This window comes from Typopeltis vanoorti, chromosome 22 (assembly GCF_054136105.1).
Source record: "Typopeltis vanoorti isolate ZY-2024b chromosome 22, IOZ_Tvanoo_1.0, whole genome shotgun sequence".
NCBI classification, from domain to species: Eukaryota; Metazoa; Arthropoda; class Arachnida; order Uropygi; family Thelyphonidae; genus Typopeltis; species Typopeltis vanoorti.
This window is the reverse complement of record NC_143570.1, coordinates 80639004-80657089: the sequence shown is the minus strand read 5'-3', so window position 1 is coordinate 80657089 and position 18086 is coordinate 80639004. Positions and strand designations below refer to the sequence as shown.

At 36.2% G+C, this 18086-nt stretch overlaps 1 protein-coding gene across 1 annotated transcript in view; it reads right to left on the bottom strand.

Annotated features, from left to right (window-relative positions):
• The window catches only part of LOC150094514 (SAP domain-containing ribonucleoprotein), a 282266-nt gene that overhangs the window by 216884 nt on the left and 47296 nt on the right, over window positions 1–18086 (bottom strand). Inside the window, exon 3 of the mRNA XM_090412228.1 lies at window positions 7199–7590. Within this exon, the coding sequence (XP_090268354.1) occupies window positions 7199–7590 (392 nt within the window). The remainder of the gene's footprint in view (window positions 1–7198; window positions 7591–18086) is intronic.

Here is an 18086-nt window from a genome sequence, read left to right as displayed (position 1 = left end):
TGTGAGGATCAGATTTTAACTTCATGACAAATAGTTGAGAAATCGTGGGAATATAACAAAGATCTGTATTTAAGTTTTATAGACCTGCAAAAGGCATATGACAAGGTGCCAAGAGAAAAGCTACAGTTATATGGTATCAATGGGCATTATATCAAGCAATACTGAGTCTTTATTTGAGTTGTAAGTCAGCAGTTAGAAGTGAAGTACAGAAGATGTTTTGACATTAAATCTGGTGTGAGACAAGGATGTACATTATCCCCTTTGTTATTCATTATCTAGGAAAGCAATATTAATCTTGATATCAAAATTAAAGATTTTAATCTCAGCTCTTCACTTTATGCAGATATTGTTATACTTTTAAATAAATCCAGTATAAGTCTGCAAGATTCTCTGACTAAATTGAATAAGTTATAACAGATTTGGTATGAAGGTCAGTAATAACAAGTCAAAGACAATGAAGATTGGCAGAAGCACTGAAAATATCAACTGTATTGCGAATGAAGAACTTGTAGAATAGTAAAACATTTCAGTTTCTTAGGCACAATTTTTAGTGTGACGATGAATTTAATATGAATAAATTAAAACTTAATAAAATCAGTATGGTAGGAAGTCAAATGAATAAATTTATATGGAATAAGAGAGAAACTAGTTCAAAACACTAAATTAGCTGTATACAAGACAGTGTTCAAACTAATTTTAACTTATGGATCTGAGTTAAATATAAACCACTTGATCAAAGACTGGAGACCTCTGATATGAGAGTTCTGAGAAAGATTAGTGGAATGAACAGATGGCATTACAATGGCAGTATCACATTAAAATTGAGGATATTATGAAAGAACTTAACATTCTTAGAATTCAGGAATGTGTTAGCAAAGCTAATGTCAGGTCACTTAAACAGAATGGGAGAGGAAAGATTAGCAAAACAAAAGCTTCTTAGGCACAATTTTTAGTGTGACGGTAAATTAAATATGAATTTAATATGAATAAATTAAAACTCAATAGAATCAGTATGATATGAAGTCAAATGAATAAATTTATATGGAATAAGAGAGAAATTAGTTCAAACACTAAATTAGCTGTATACAAGACAGTGTTCAAACTAATTTTAACTTATGATCTGAGTTAAATATAAACCACTTGATCAAAGACTGGAGACCGCAGATATGAGAGTCCTGAGAAAGATTAGAGGCGTGAACAGATGGCATCAATGGTAATATTATATTAAAAATGAGGATATTAGGAAAGAACTTGACATTGTCAGCATCCAGGAATGCGTTAGCAGAGCTAATCTCAGGTGGTATGGTCACTTAAACAGAATGGGAGAGGAAAGATTAGCAAAACAAGTGTTCTCTGCCAGGTTGGCAGGAAAAAGACCATGATATAGGTGGATTGATATACAATAAAATGCCTTAGAAGGCAGAAATATAAGATCTGATAATGTTGGAGTCTTGACAGATAACAGACTGATTTCGGGGAAAATTGTTGATAGGAAGTTAGCAATGATGTAAGTTCTTCATGCAGTACCATCATAATATCCTGTACACCCCTTGTGAGTACATGCCAAGTGTTTGATGATGATAATATCCTCCAGTCTATACAAAAGCCTTTCATGTGATACCCTGTCAAAAAGCTTTGATCAAGTTCAACAACATCATAGTGTATCCATTCCCGTCATCCAATTCTGCTATAACATTACAAAATATGAGCAAACTGCTCAGGCTTGAACTCTCTTTTGTAAAGCCATGTGGTTCCTCACAAAGTATAGCATGTCTGTCAACTGATTCTTGCATGTAAGTTCTTACCAAGCTCTAAAAGCTCAAATTATGCAATCAGGTAAGGTGCTTAATTAGTTTGGCTGAACACTCCTTCAGCATACATTATGACATCTCATGTGTCGCTATTGCTGAATTCTTATGCAGGTTAAGCAACATCCTCCTCATGTATCTATCTCCTCAAGTGTATTGATGGTCCTGTGCTTTATGATGCATACACAATGTTTGTGGATCTTAGCAAAATGAGCATTCATTATTTGAACAATCCCTACTGCTTCTTACAAATGGATACATCTGCATTCGGTAGTTATTCTTCAATTCATCCTTCTTTCACTTACAGTGTAATGGAAAAATTATTTTGAATTGCCTTTAGCCTGCACAGCAGATTTCTTTTTTGTACTCTGACTTTGCTTTCCATACAATACTCATGCCAAAAATAGTGGAAGCCAGTTCAGCTACCACAGAAATACCTATAGAAAAGATATAATGCAGAAACAGGGCATCCATGAAAAGGCAATTGGTGGGAATTAATGAAAGAAGGATTTCACTAATTATTAAGCAAATAACTGTCTTCTGGATACAATTTAGAATTCTGAGGGAGATTTTTCAGACACCATCCCAGAAGTGAGAGCAATACTATCAGATTGGATGGATTTGGGACTGATAAAGTTAGGAGTTGAGGAAAAGAAGTAATATTCAGAACAAAAAGAATACTAAGCTTTTTGGAGGCTGAAGGGGGTTATGGACGTAATATGTTTATAATAGAATAGGAAAAATATGAAAATCAGTCCAATAAGAGAAAACTGATTTGGTTAAGGAGCAGAATTTTATCAAAGACCAGCAACTGAACAGCCAGGCCTTTAGCAGCTCCCCACTGAAGTAGAATATGAAATAATGTTTCATATTCTACTTCACACCTGATAGTTTCAAACTCACCAAAATGAAACATTATTACTATCATTGCCGAGTTTCTACCTTAAATACTCACAGACTCAATCATTTGATATCATTAGTAACAGCCCTCTTCAATCTCTTCTGTCCTTTCTAAAAATACTATACCCATTACACTTGAATACAGTTACAACATCTGACTGAGGGTTTCACTAATGCCAACAATCTTAGGCCACAATATACTCACCAAGGCAATAAAACAAAAGTCACAAACTTAAACTTTTCTGTTTATGTTCCTGGCATTTGTATATAAACATAGCAAGTACCTCCGGGTTTTCATATGTAGCAGAATCCAGTTAACTGAGCCATCGGTTTATTGGGACAAATCTTATAGAACGAAACCAAATCAAGAAAACTGCCAGCGCTTTCTTCACTTATTTTGGACAGGAAACTGCAGCACTTGAGATTGCCCCTTTGAGGTAGTCACTTGTAAATGGTTGGTTTAAGTTCACTGGCAGTCTCTCCACTAGATTTAAAACCATGCTTACTGACAGTTATATCATCATCAGTGCTATATACCTTACTTTCACACTTTTATTAAATACCTTCTATTTGAATGTTTGAGGATATCAATCATTTTTTTAAAGTGATTGATATCCTCCAATTTATAAAGTAGGAGATAATCTCTTCACGACTCTACAAATACTCCTATAGGTATAATACCAAAACTTTTTTTAAAATCAGCATGGGCTTGCACTAAAGCCAGATCTATATTCCTATTCGTATCTGAGTCTTTTTTAAAACTTCTTTAAAGCCAACTCATTTTTTTTTCCAAGGTAAGCTTCATTTATTTATATTACTGCTGTTCAAAGAGATATCACAGTTTTACATTATATTCATTAAAAAAATCCATCAGAGTTTTGGTATTCCACATGTGAAATAAGAGATGATGTTAAAAGGGGAAAGCAGACCATAACCAGAAAATGCAAACATGGACTTTTCTCATCTACCCATGTACAGATCAGAAAAGAAATGCCAAGCCAATGTGTTTGTTTTCTGTTCGGAGAATGAAAATGTTTTAGGAAAATGTTTTAGATCATAGATATAAGACATATCTGTGATCTTTCTTAGTTATAATAAGCAGACCAATCCCCAGAGCTCAGTTGGCAATGATGATGTCTTTTGGGTGGAAAGACATGAGTGTGAATCACAAACAAGATACAAGGAACCTTTTTAGGGGTTTTCAACTAAAGGTGAGTTAGATGGTGTCTTAAGGATGTGGCAGGGTTTTCCTCTCAGACACACTTGCATTTCAAAACAGGCAAACTAATCAGTACAACACACACAGTTTACAGCTATGATATACTGGCTTAGTAAATTTAGTTGCCTCAGCCATAAATCACAAACAAAACAACTAAGAAAACTAGCAATATCTGCAGATAGGCAGATATTGCTAGTTTTCTCAGATTGGAAAGGTGCTTTGCCCTTCAATAAGAAGAATGTGAGGTTCCTTAACTGGCAACTATGACAAGACTGCACATAACTGTTAACATCATATTTGACAGAAGGCCAGTAAAATCTCTCAAGTAATTTCTAGACAGGATCCTCCTGCAAGGAGATGTGCTTTGCATTATGGGATGCTAAGGAAATTGATGAGAACTTAGTCCACCTTTACCATGAGTTGCCCCAGTCCTGAAGATACTTCAGGTGCAAACTTTGTTTGCTTACACTTGGATAAAGGATTAAACTAAAGGATCCTCCTGTGTCCAACATAAGTTGCTTAAGCTAAAAGCAGGTTTAATCCTTTACCCAACTGCAAGCAAACGAAGCCTGTGCATGAAGCATCTTCACACACAAACTTTCTTTGCTCACACAAGAGTACAGGATTAAACAAGAATTTAACTTCTTGTGAAATCAAATATCCATGCCCATGGCAGGATTCATACCTGCTACATGGCGTCCCCCCCCCCAAAAAAAAACGCTGTGGCTTGTCTAGTATGTGTAGACTAGACCACAGGAACATGGTTCCTGTTGTGCTTGCAGAAGGGAACATCACCTTCAGAGATATAAGAAAGCTATAAATAGTTTGAGCTGAATGTTGTGATCCCTGAACAGAGTAGCGATCTTAAAGGACAGATAATAAATAAAAAGTATCATAATGATTATGTATTTGGAGTGTTCATTAAGAACAAAAAAGTAAAAAGATTTGAAGTCCTTCCTTCAGTTTGTCTTCATTATTTAGAACAGAGATTGCCTAGTTTTAAGAGTGTAGATTATGCCTGGTTTCTGAGGATGGTGAAGGGATGAAGTATGAAGACAGTATCCAGTATGAGTAGACTTGCAAAAGTCCTCTAAAGAATCGGGTTTATCATCATTATCTAGTTTCTTTGTAGACATCCAGAATGTGAATTTTATATTAGGATAGAAACAAATTAAGTGAAAGAAGTAGCTTCTGTAAGGAGTAAGAGTCATGCATCCAGACTTTGACTGTGTTCTCTATATACCTCTGACAAATGGTGAGTTTTGATGTATTTTGAGCTAAAAAAAGGTCTCAAAGTTTTCCATGAAAAGATCAGTGGGGGAGAAGGCGGGGGGGACACTACTCACTGTGATAGCCCATACTACTACTGCTGTTGTTTATAAAGATTACTGTTCAATCAAAATAATTAGACCAGAGACAATGCTTGAATAGTCTACAGAAGTCCAGTTAGAAGAGATCTTTAATTAAGTGCAGCATTTCATCTACTGGAATGTTAGTGATAAGACAAACTATATCTAGGCTGTTTTTTTCTAGTCGTAAAGTAACAATTAATTGTGAATTAAAATTAATTTCTATCACTATCTCTCAGGTAATAAGATATGGTTAGGGTTAAAGTGTCAATTTCATTAGTGAAATTTAAAAAAAAGTTTTTTTTGCTTATATATAATATAAACATCATATTAACATGAATTCAATAAACTGGTGACATAACACATGTAAGTTATTTCATATGTTTAGTACTATTAACAATCAAGTTTAAAAAAAAAAATAATTACAAAAATACCAAGAAATCTTATTACATCCTGGATCCAACACTGAATTCATAAGAATTTGTACTCATATGGAATTTTTAATTAAACAAAAAATTTTATTTTCTCTCTAAATAAACAATCAGAACATTGTTTATATTTTAAAAGGAATTATGCAAACATGGTTTGTGCATCTTTTCTGTTTTAAAGATGCATGTTCCAGAATTCACTCCTCCTTCATGCAAAGAATGACAGCAAATCGTTACCATCAATAATTTGATAGATTCTGCCACTGATGATCACAGGATTTTCTTGTGAATATCATCTGCATTTATACAAATGCTTTAGAAGTTTGGACAAATGGCTGCATTTGATTAGATTATTTTAATGGACCTTCATTAACGAAGGTCATTAAAATAATCTCCATCTTGTTGTCTGCCTTCTGCAACTTGGCTGTTTCAGGAGCAAAGATTCCTATAATATTTAAGTGATTACTATCTGGTTTTAAATTAACTGTTATAATTAATCATTTATATAAAAGTGAACTTCCATTTTCTATCAATTAAAATGGTCATTCTGGTCAACTGTCTTATTATTATTATTAAGAGAGACCTCCATGGAGTTAGAGACTCATCAAGGAAGGCCACATACTACACACACACCAGCTATCATACTTATTCTTGAATTCATTCACACTGCTTGCACTCACAACATTCAATAGCAATCCATTCCAATCTTGCATTGCACTCTGAGAGAAAAATCTAGCCTTCACCCCCCCCCCCTTTCTTAGCAGCCTTCATTCTCAGCTTCCAAGGATGCCCTCTTGTCCTTTCCCCACCCTCCATGAATTCAAAATTCCATCAATTGAAATCCTGTATGACCATTTCAGAAGTTTGTAAGTCTCAATCATATCACCCTTCTTTCTCCTGTTTCAGTGTCTGCAGTCTACAAATTCTCAATCTGTCTTCATAATGTATTCCGCAATCCTGATATCATTGTTAACACTCTCACATTTGTGCTCTCTCCAACATATCAGAATCACAATGGAAACAACTAGAGGATTAAGATACCAGTAACTTGGTTTTCATTGGCACAGCACTTCAACTACTTTGGGCATACAAGCCTCCTTACCAATTCAAGGAAGAGATATCAGTGAATATTTACAAATCAATGTTTCCTGAAGTATTTTTCTTAACCAATTAATAAAATTTAAAATGTAAACTAAATGGAAGAAACAGGAACAATCAACTCTCACTACAGAAAACTTGTATGGACCACAGTTCCACAGTGATTTTATTATTATTTTTTAAGCACAGCACGATACATATGGGGCATTAGGTCAGAATAATTTGCTATGGTGGATATTCTGACATAGTGATTTTGTCATTTATTTTTTTAAGCAAAGCACTGTACATAGGAAGCTTTAGAACTGGATTTTTGATCGATTGTTATGAGTGAATCTGTTATGATGGTGTTTGATGTATTGAGAGATGACTGTGGGGAAATAAATAAAATAAACTTACCTCTTCAGCAGTCATGCTCTTTAGTGATATGTTGACAACTTTTTTCTTAGTTTCAGATTTTTCTTCTGATATTGCAACTGGTTCTGCAATAACACTAAATGACAGTGCTCGTTTTAAATTCAGAGTCTTTTTAGGATGCGGTGATGAAATGTGGGATTCTTTAGTTTCATTTTCTACATTTGCCTTTGGGGATGACGAGAGATGAGATAATGAATTATGACTGAGTTTTGGGGATAACTTATCTGACTCTGGAGAAGACTCTGCTGTTGCAGCTAAAATCTCTTCCTCACTAATATCATGCCCAGTATGTTTCACATCTTCTACAGAAAATGTATCATCTCCTAACATTTCATCTTCATTAACATCATCATTAGTCTCCAAGCTTTCTAAACCTAATAAGAAGTATTAGCTCTATTAATAACAGAACCATGTATTATATAAAGACAATAATAACAATAAAAATTAAAGAGAAAATGTTTTCATGTTCTACCTATTTTCATACTCTGCCTTTTTTTATTTCTGACTATTTTCATATGAGTTTTTATATGTAGATAATTTTTGTTGCCTGGTGTTATTCCAAACTGCTTATTACAAGACTTTGTTGGCTTGTCCAACTTCCCTGTTTGGTTTTAAGAGAAGTTTCCTGATTATCTAATCCCTTAACACACCAATGGTCCAAAAATGTACAACAGATTTACAACTGTTTGTGGGGAAGAAGAAACTTAAAAACATATCTATATATATGTTACATAGATACAGTCATACCCCGACTTACGCGAATCCGGAGTTACGCGGTTTCATGTATGTACGTATTCCCGTTCCGCTTCACCACTAGTCATAACTTTCTGGCGCCGGCTGCATTCGCCAGTGTCGCACATACTGTGAACAAGCACTGACGTGTTTCGCTCGGTCTCCATTCATACATGATTTTTATTATCTACAAACCTTGCGATTGTTTAATGTTATGTTCTTGATAAAAATTTTATCACATAAAAAATAATAATGTCGTCCAAAGGAAGCATGTCTGATTCTTCTACAGCTAGCAAGAAAAGAAAAACATTAGACTTTGGAAACAAAACTCAACATTATTAAGGATTTTGAAAATTTGTGAGCTAGCAAAGTAGTTTGATTTACAGGAATCCACAGTAAGAACAATCATAAAAGGAAGGTTTACAGATTTTGGAGGACATAGATTCTAACGAGGAATGAATTGGAGCCACAAGGTAAGGAATAAAAAAAATCATTAGCTTGCTATGAAGAAATTTTGCATGACAAGAAAAAGACATTATGCTGTCAGATGAATCTATTAGATTTTATGAAACCACTGACATCGAAACTTTCTTTTTTTTTTATGTACGAAAAACTACAATTATGATTATATTTCTTAAAAAATATAAGTGTTTTTGTAAACCTTTGGTCCCGATTAATATTTTGAATGTTTGTATGCCAAATTATACCCAAGTTACGCGAATTCGACTTACACGTTTTTTGTTGTTCCCACCTACAGCGTAACTTTGTGGTATGACTGTATATACAAAGATTGTCTAGGAAATTCCAAAACTCTTTAAATAAAATTTTTCCTATCTAACTTAGAAACTTAAAAAGACAAAGACAATGAAAATAGGTAGAATTGTTAAAAATGTCAACTGTGTTGTGAACGGATAACCTGTGGAACAAGCTAAGCATTTCAGCTACTTAGGCATGATTTTTAGTGAAGATGGTAAATTAAATATGAAAATAGGCAACAGAATCAACAAAGCTGGTATGGTAGGAAGTTAACTGAATAAACTCATATGGAATAAGAGAGAAATTAGTCGGAACACTAAATTAGCTGTATACAAGACAGTGTTCAAACCAGTTTTAACTTATGGATTTGAGAGCTGGGTCAGAAATAAAACACTTGACCAAAGACTAGAGACCACAGATATGAGAGTCCTGAGAAAGATTAGAGGCATGAACAGATGGCATCAATGGCAATATCATATTAAAAACGAGGATATTGGGAAAGAACTTGACATTGTTGGCATCCAGGAATGCGTTAGCAGAGCTAATCTCAGGTGATATGGTACTTAAACAGAATGGGCGAGGAAAGATTAGCAAAACAAGTGTTCGCTGCCAGGTTGGCAGGAAAATGACCCAGAGGAAGACCAAGATATAGGTGGATTGATACGGTACAATGTGCCTTAGACGATAGAAATATAAGATCTGATAATGTTAATATTGGAGTCTTGACAAGTAATAGACTGATTTGGAGGAAAATTGTAGATAGGAAGTTAGTAATTATGTAAATTTTTCATGTAGTACTATCATATCCTGTACACCCCCCTTGAGGGTACATGTCAGGAATTTAATGATGATGATGAACTTAGAAACGATTCAGCCTTGTCGTCTTCAAAGTACTCTCATCCATTTTATATACACTACTGCCAGCATTTCTTCCATCCTCAATTTCAATTTGGGAAATAAAAAGTCTGCTGGTGTAAAGTCAGGCAAGTAAGCAGGCTGTGGAACAACCGTTGTTTTGCATTTTGCCAAAAATTGACAGATTAGTAATGATGTGTGTGTGCGGGAGCATTATCATGATGAAGCATTCATCGGTTTTCCCTCCATGCATCAGGCATTTTTTCTGATAGCCTCACTAAAACGTTACATTACCTCAATATAATACTTCTTATTCACTGTCTTACCTTATGGAAGATATTCATGGTAAATGAACAATGCCCTCAGAATAGAAAAAAAAACTGTCATTATCACTTGGACGTTTGACTGAACTTGTCTTGCTTTTTTAGGTTGTGGTAATTTTGACACCCCGTGTGACAAACTAAGATTTGTTTCGATGTCATAACTGTACATCATGTCTCATCCCTGGTAATGATGTTTTTTGAAAAATTTTCATCCTTGTAAGCTCAACTGAAAAGCTCTTGGCTCACATCAAGTCGAATTTGTTTTTGATCGTCAGTCAAAGGGCAAGGCACAAATATGGATGCAGTGTGATGCATGCCTAAGTTTTGCATAAGAATCTCATGACAGTTTTTGAAATGTTTACTTCTTCAGCCACCTCATGAACAGTTAAATGGGATTATTACAGCAGATGACTTCATGAACTTTTGCATTAATTTTCGATGTTGATGGTCGTCCTGAACGGGGATAATTTTTGACTGAAGTTCAGCCATCTTTGAAATATTTACCCCACTTGTATGTTTGATTCCAGCCTAAAGCCTTATTCCCAAATGCTATTTTAAACATTTCAAATGACTCTGCAAAATATTTTCCCAATTTGATTCCAAACTTCACACAAATTCGTTGATCACGAAAATCACTCCTTTTAAACATAACAAAAAATTGCCAGAAGCATCGAATACATGTTGACATAAAGTACAAAAACTAAGCAAAATATCACATTGCAGTTTTTGCTAGGCTCTTTCCAAATGTTGCTGCTAGACTGCAGCATATGTAGCACACAGCTAGTAGTGCTTGGTACCATAATTCAAAAGTTCAAGAATTTCCTGGGAAAATCTCGTGTGTCTGTGTGTATTATTATTATTATTGCAGTAAACTGTATGGAGTCAGCAGACTCATGTTGGGAGACACCCACATCTAACAACATATCATATTGAATCTTGAAATCATTTACACTTACCACATTCACAATGCACTCTGGCAATGTGTTCCACTCACCAACAACTATCCATGTAAAAGATCTACTTCTCACAGCCTTCTTCACCATATCTTTATACAAATTCCAGGGATGGCCTCTCATTATTCCCTTCTTCCTATCCATTCTTTTTATAATTTCTTCTGTATTAATCTTGTAAAATCCCTTAACCAACTTGAAAGTCTCTATCATATCTCCTCTTATCCACCAAACTCTATAATCCACATTCCCTCAATTTCTCTGCATAGCCAACACTCCAGTCCCAATATCACTTTGGTCATTTGTCTCTAGATCATCTCTAGTTTTTCCACATCACAATGAAAACTAGGTGACCAAACTGGTGCACAATAGCCAGTGTGGTCTGACCCATGCCTTATATAGAGGCACCATCTCCTTATCAACATGCCAATGTGCCTTTTATCATATAACTTCAGTCTATCACTATCTATGATCACCCCAAGATTTCATCTACTTTCTGAAGCACAGCTCCATCAATGCATTATTTTTCAAATCATTTTTTCAATTCAAATCTGTAGTGAATCAACATCAGCAATATTCTTAATTTTATCTAATATATATATATATAGATGATTAATACTTGTGCAACTGTTCCATTCACATCATATAATTCTAGTATTCTGAGCAGTTTCATGACTTGCACCTTATCGTTTATTATTCCAATGACTTCTTGACCATTTATGGTTAAGCGAAAAGATAGTCCTGATACACCTTCTGTCCAAAAAGAAACTGAACTTTTTCAAAAATAGAAAAAACTAGTGGAGCCACCTGTTGTATCTTTTTGTTGTCGAAAGTGGCAACCTTCATTAGTGTTGTGTCAACTGTTTATGACATTTGTTTCATTAGAAGCCGAGCTATAGTGCCAAGAGTGATGGTGTGTTTTGGCGAACGGTCGGAAAATGAGTTTCGAACAGAGAGCTGCGATTGACTTTTGTGTTAAACTTTGGAAAAGTTTTACCAAAACACAAATGCTTCAAAAAGTATATGGTGATGAATGCTTATCCCGTACTCAAGTTCACGAGTCGTTAAGCGATTTCAAAGTGGTCATGAGACGCTTGAGGACAACGAAACTGGGCCGTACCAAAAACTGGACTGAGCAAAGTTAACATACAAAAAGTGCATGATTTCATCAAAGAAAACCCGAAATCGTCCATGACATTGATTGAAGATGAATTGGAGATTCCAAAATCAACTGTGTACAACATTTTGACTGAGAGTTTTGGCCTTCGTAAATTGAATTCTCTATTTGCTCCCCGCAAGTTGGCCAACGACCAAAAAATGTATCGAATTGAACACAGCAAGGACTCAAACTTCCTTGAAACGATCATTACTGATGACAAAACTTGGTGTTTTGAGTATGAGCCCAAAACAAAACGCCAGAGTGCTGAGTGGAGACCACCAGAAGAGGAGTATTAAAAAAAAAAAAAAAAAAAAAAAAAAAAGTCTCTTGGAGAAAAAAGTAAAGACAATGCTGGTTTGTTTCTGTGATTCCAAGGGTATTATCCACAAAGCATTCGTTCCTCCTGGCCAAACAGTCATTGGTGAGTTTTATCTCGAAGTTTTGAAGTGATTAGTCGTGTACGGCATGAATATCGTGATGCAGGCAGCTGGTCACTTTTGCATGATAATGCACCATCTCATCGTTTGAACATTGTGAGACGGTTTTTGAGCAAAAACCAAGTTTATGTGTTGGATATCACTTGCTATATTCACCTGATTTAGCGCCCTGTGACTTCTTTCTCTTCACCCGACTTCATTTGCCGATTAAAGGAAAGTGATATGACACCACTGAAAACATTCAAGCAGCAGTAACTACGACCCTCAACAGTATCCCAAAAACCGATATAAAATACTCATTTAACAAATTAACAGCGTTTGTTAAATACTCATTTAATGCTGTATCGAAGCTGAGGGAGAGTATATTGATTGAAATAAATGATTTGAATAATTATAATTGGCCTGTGTTTTATTTTCTATCAAAAGTTCGGTTTCTTTATGGACAGAGGGTATATTTCTATATATCCTGAAGACAGCATGCTGTTACTGAAGTTTCTTTTCATCACTGGATTAGATGATTGTGTAGAAAGTCCCTTCCTTCACCAACACTACCCACTAGGAAGAAATAATCATTATTACTAGACAAGAAATTATATTTTCTTGTTTTTGTTTTTTATTTGCGTGTAATATTCTTAAAAAAAAAATTAAACTATATATAAAAATAAACTATTTACTGTCATTTGGCCTGCTCCTGGTTAGTAAATGGGACAAAACCAGTTAGTTGAGAATCTGGAGGTTTCCGGATCAGCTAGCGACAAATCCTGCAACCACATATTTTGCCAGTTCATGACTGGAGGGAGACCAAATGCTGTGGCTGCAGGAGGAATCGAGGCCAACGTACGGACAGGAGACTGTGTTTCCTCTGTGTGGACAGTATGTTAGCAAGTCTGTCACCTCTCACTGAATGCTCCACTTCCTCTTTATCTCTTCCTCACCAAATACAATGGACCACAACCCAAACAAATGTGATTTTACTGTGGATCTCAAGAATTCTCACAAAAAATAGTTTAAAAAAAAAATCCAACCATAACATCAAAAATTCAACCAGAAAAATCATTTAAAAAAAAAAAAAAAACAGAAATCCAGCAAAACAACCCACCAACACTAATTCTTACCAAAAAAAGTTTCCTCATCCAATTCACCAACATTTGTGGCCTAAACAGTAATATAAATTATGTGCACCATCACCTAGAGTCATTCTAAACCAGAATTACTATTCCTATCATAATTCTTGTAGATGGCAATGTAAAATTGCCGAAATATATTTATTAATTAAAGCTTTCATAATTAATAATTTTGTTTACATTGTCATTTCCTAAAAAATTAGAAGTACTATTCCTAACAGAACTCCAAATGTTCACTTAACTACCCAAACTACACATTACACAGCTCTTTCCATCATAAGAGCAGCACGTGTGCATTCATCAGAACCGACATACTGCGCCAGACACTACCAATCCTTGAATCCCTACAGTTTGATCTGCTTTGGCTCAAAATTTCTCTAACCAAATCAACCTGTCCTGTTCATATTCTCTCTCTATCACCCATCAAGCAAGCAGGGATGCTGAGGTGTTTGCCATCAGCAATAACCTATCTCAGATCATCAATCTTCCTACCAGAATACCTGATAATCCCCTCCAATTTGCCAACACACTTGAACCACTTCCTAACAAGCTCCCCCTCCCCTCCAGGTATACTGTGGTTCTCAGTTCTCCTCTTGGTAGCTAGGATTACAATCTCATACAAGTTTCTTTTGCCACAGAACCTTCATCCAACAGTTCATAGTCTCATGTCCTTTGACACTACAAGAAAAAGGAAAGACTTCCATGATAACAGGAAAGACTTCCGTGACTTCTATTCGTCCTTCCCATGGCCCGATTACTGCTTCAGTTCTTCTGATCCAAATGCCAGCTCAGACTGAATAACAGATCGTCATCCTCACAGGAATGAAAGCTTTCATCGGTTATTCCACCCCAAATTCTCAGCCACAATCCAAGCCGTGGCTCTCAAAAAAATGTGCCAATGCTGTAAAAGAAAAAACCTATGCCTTCCACGAATGGATCAAGACCAAAATTCCAGCTGCCCACTCTGCAGCTTGCTAGAGATGTAAAAGAATCAAGTCCAAGTCAGACTTTGAAAGAGAAAAATGCTGCAAACTCACCTCCTGCCCAAGTGGTATTCGCTCCTTCTGGTCCCTTGCCAAGGAGATTAAGCTCAACTTCTGCCCACCCAGGTTTCCACCGTTCTCACATCAAGATGGTACTGTAGTTACCTCACCTAAAGACAAGGCTAACTTACTGGAATCACTCTTCTATTATAATTCCCACACTGATGACCTGGGCAAAGTTCTCTCCTTCACAAACAACAGCTCCCTTCATGTATCCCATAGTCTTCCCACAAAAAGAAATCCAAAGAAATCTAAATAACTTGAACACAAGGCACACAAGGTCATGATGGTATCCCACCTACCGTGTTAAAAAAGAGTGTCCTAGAACTAACACCTATCCTGTATCACATCTTCAACCTATCCTATTCAACTGGCATCTACTTCACAATATGGAAACAGGTCCACATCAAGACCATCTCAAAGAAAGGTGATAAAAGTCAATGAACTAACTACCATCCAATTGCTCTCACTTCTGTTCTCTCTAAAATTATGGAAATCAACAACCATCAGTAACCAACTCTTGAACCACCTACACACATATCAAACAATCAGTGACTCACAATCTATAGTTGATCTTGCTTTCACCACTGACCTCTGGACTCAGGTGGAGAAATATGGAGAATCTCACATGGTTGCACTTGACATTTCAAAGGCATCTGATTAGGTTTGGAACAGGAGCTTACTTAAACTGCCCATCATATGGTCTGCCTTCCTCACAGATTGCTCGCTATGTGTCATCGTGGAAGGTTTACTCTCCTCCATGGTGGACGATTTTCCCACCAATGCAGGACTACCCCAGAGTTCTGTTCTTTCACCCACTTTCTTCCTCTTGTATATAAATGATCTGCTCTCACAGACTTTGAACCCTATCCATAGCTTTGCCAATGACAGTACACTCCATTCCTACTTTTCATTCAACAAACCATGTAGTGCTAGTATCAGATTCAAGTATTAGAATCCTCAAGATCCACCACAACCCGTGAGTGACCTAAACTCAGATCTCCTAACTATATCCCAGTGGAGCAAGGACAACCTTGTAAACTTCAATGCTACCAAAACTCAGTTCGGTCTGATCTCTCGCAAGAAAGAGCTCACATCCCTCCTTTTTGCCTTCAGTAATACCGAGATATCCAAACACAATCAGCTTTCTCTTCTTGGACTGACTTGCACCTCCAATCTTTCCTGGCACAACTACATTTCAACTAGTTTCTGCAACTGCCAAAAAATTTTGTGTACTGTTCTACACAAGACACTACTTCCCACCTTCACAGTTGCTAACTCTATACAAAACCCAAATCTGCCCAGCCATTGGATATTGCTCCCATATTTGGGGTGGTACACCAAAATCCTCTCCAAGATTACTTGATTCTATCCAGAATAGGGCATTCCGGCTAATTAATGATCCCTCTGTCTCAGAGACATTCAGTTTCAGTTTCTACCTTGTGCCTCTTCTACAGATACTTTCACAGATAATGCTCTGCTGATTAGGCCACTATTATTCCTTTGTTCTCCTCCAAAATCATTTAAAAAGAGCCCACTGCAAGCCAACACCCTTTTTACAGTCAATCTTAAAATTCACTGCTTCCTCTTTCGTTCCATTTACTTCTGTCCTTTGGAACAGTCTCCCCCACTCTGCCTTCCCCAAAGATTACAACCGTCAGCTGTTCAATCAAAACGTGAACAGATTTCTCTTTTCTTTTATTCCTCTTGCCCCTACACAGTCTTGTGGCCTTTCATGTTTGAATCACACACATATATATATATATATATATATATATATATATATATATATAAAATTTCTGAAGTATAATTTACTTCAGAAATTTTATATCTTTAAACCAACAGGCTGCAGGATCAAACTCTGCTACACAAAATCTTTGTGATTTTCTTTAGGAGAGAGAGATGAACCAGTGTGACAGCTATTATGCTTGAAGTGGCTTGGGAAAGTTTCATACAAGGGAATTTCTGTAATATGTAAAAAAATAATTAAAAACAGAAAAAGAAAAAAACTTTGGCACCAACCTTACAAATGCATTAATAGATTTAAAACCTTTTGTGAGTTGGAATTACATAAAGAAATAAAGTTATATAAGGAAATTTGACTACTGCCAAGAAGTCACCTCTATCTCCACAGGTCTAGTTCCCACTAATCAAACTGCAATTATCATACATAGGATACTTACCCATGGAGGAGAGAAGGCTCCATCCAGCATACCACTCTGGAGAACTAAGGTTCAACTCACTGCTATCTGGTAATAAAAACAAAGAGATCCATCATCCTGGAGTAATTCAGATGAAGAAATCACAGAACTTTGCTAATCATCTGCCAGGCGGCGTCGGTGGATAAGCTACTCTAAACTTGTGTTCCCCATTTTATTGTTATTGTGTTTTTCATCAAAATTAATCATCCGAAATATTTCAACATAACCTGTAAGTACTTATAGTGCATTAAATCAGCTATGTCTCCAATTCTAAATCAGCCACGTCTAAGCGCCCACTATGCCTACCGTATGCAGCAAAGAAGGCAGCAACAAAAGCCAATGGCGAAAAGGCACCCAGCACAGTGGCGTCGACAAACCTATTATGTGCCGCAGCTGCAAAACTGGTGGCACAGATAGAAAAAAGGGTATATTCTGCGAGTTCTGTTGCCACTGGCTGCATGCTTCCTGCACCAAAATAGCCAAATCTGCGCATAAGCTACTAACTGAACTTAACCAGCTGTTCTTCTGTTCGCTGTGCCTCCCTTCGGTAAAACAACTTCTAAACATAGGCAAACATGTCGAAAACCTTGAATAGCACATCAATGCTTTGAATGAAACTTTTACCTCCAAAATACATGCAGTGGAAGCTAAGCTCTAACAAAGTAACGACCAGCACAATGCAAGGTCGCCTTTGCCTGCAAATGAACTCTGTGACCTAATCGCATCAATGGTAAACGACTTGATAGAGGCCAAAAACAAAAAATTCAACGCTGTTATTTTGAATTTTTCAACAGAAAACGGAAATCATTAAAAGAGGACATCAACAAACCAGCTGAAGAATGCAACATTGATTCTAAGAATATTGTCAGGTGCCATCGTTTTGGAACTATAAATAAAAGAAATAACGGAACAAACTTTCCATGCCTAGCAAAAGTGACTTATGACATGCCAACAAGCACATCAAAACTAATAACAGCGATCAACAAGTTCAAAGACACTTGTCTCCAATCACACATACATGCTCGACCAGATTTATCATTTGCACAAGGGAACAAAGACGGCAGCTTTGAATACAACTCCAAGAAAAACGTAACAATGGTGACAACAGTTGAATCATCGACTATAGACAAGTTAAATTGGTGCAAAAATCAAGCAGGCACTGCATAGGAAATGTGCAAGACCCTTACGGTCAAACATATGACTCACAAAATCCTACATATCCACTTCACCAACATCTGTGGCCTAAACTCCAACCTTAATAGTGTCCACTACTACCTTCAATCTACCAAA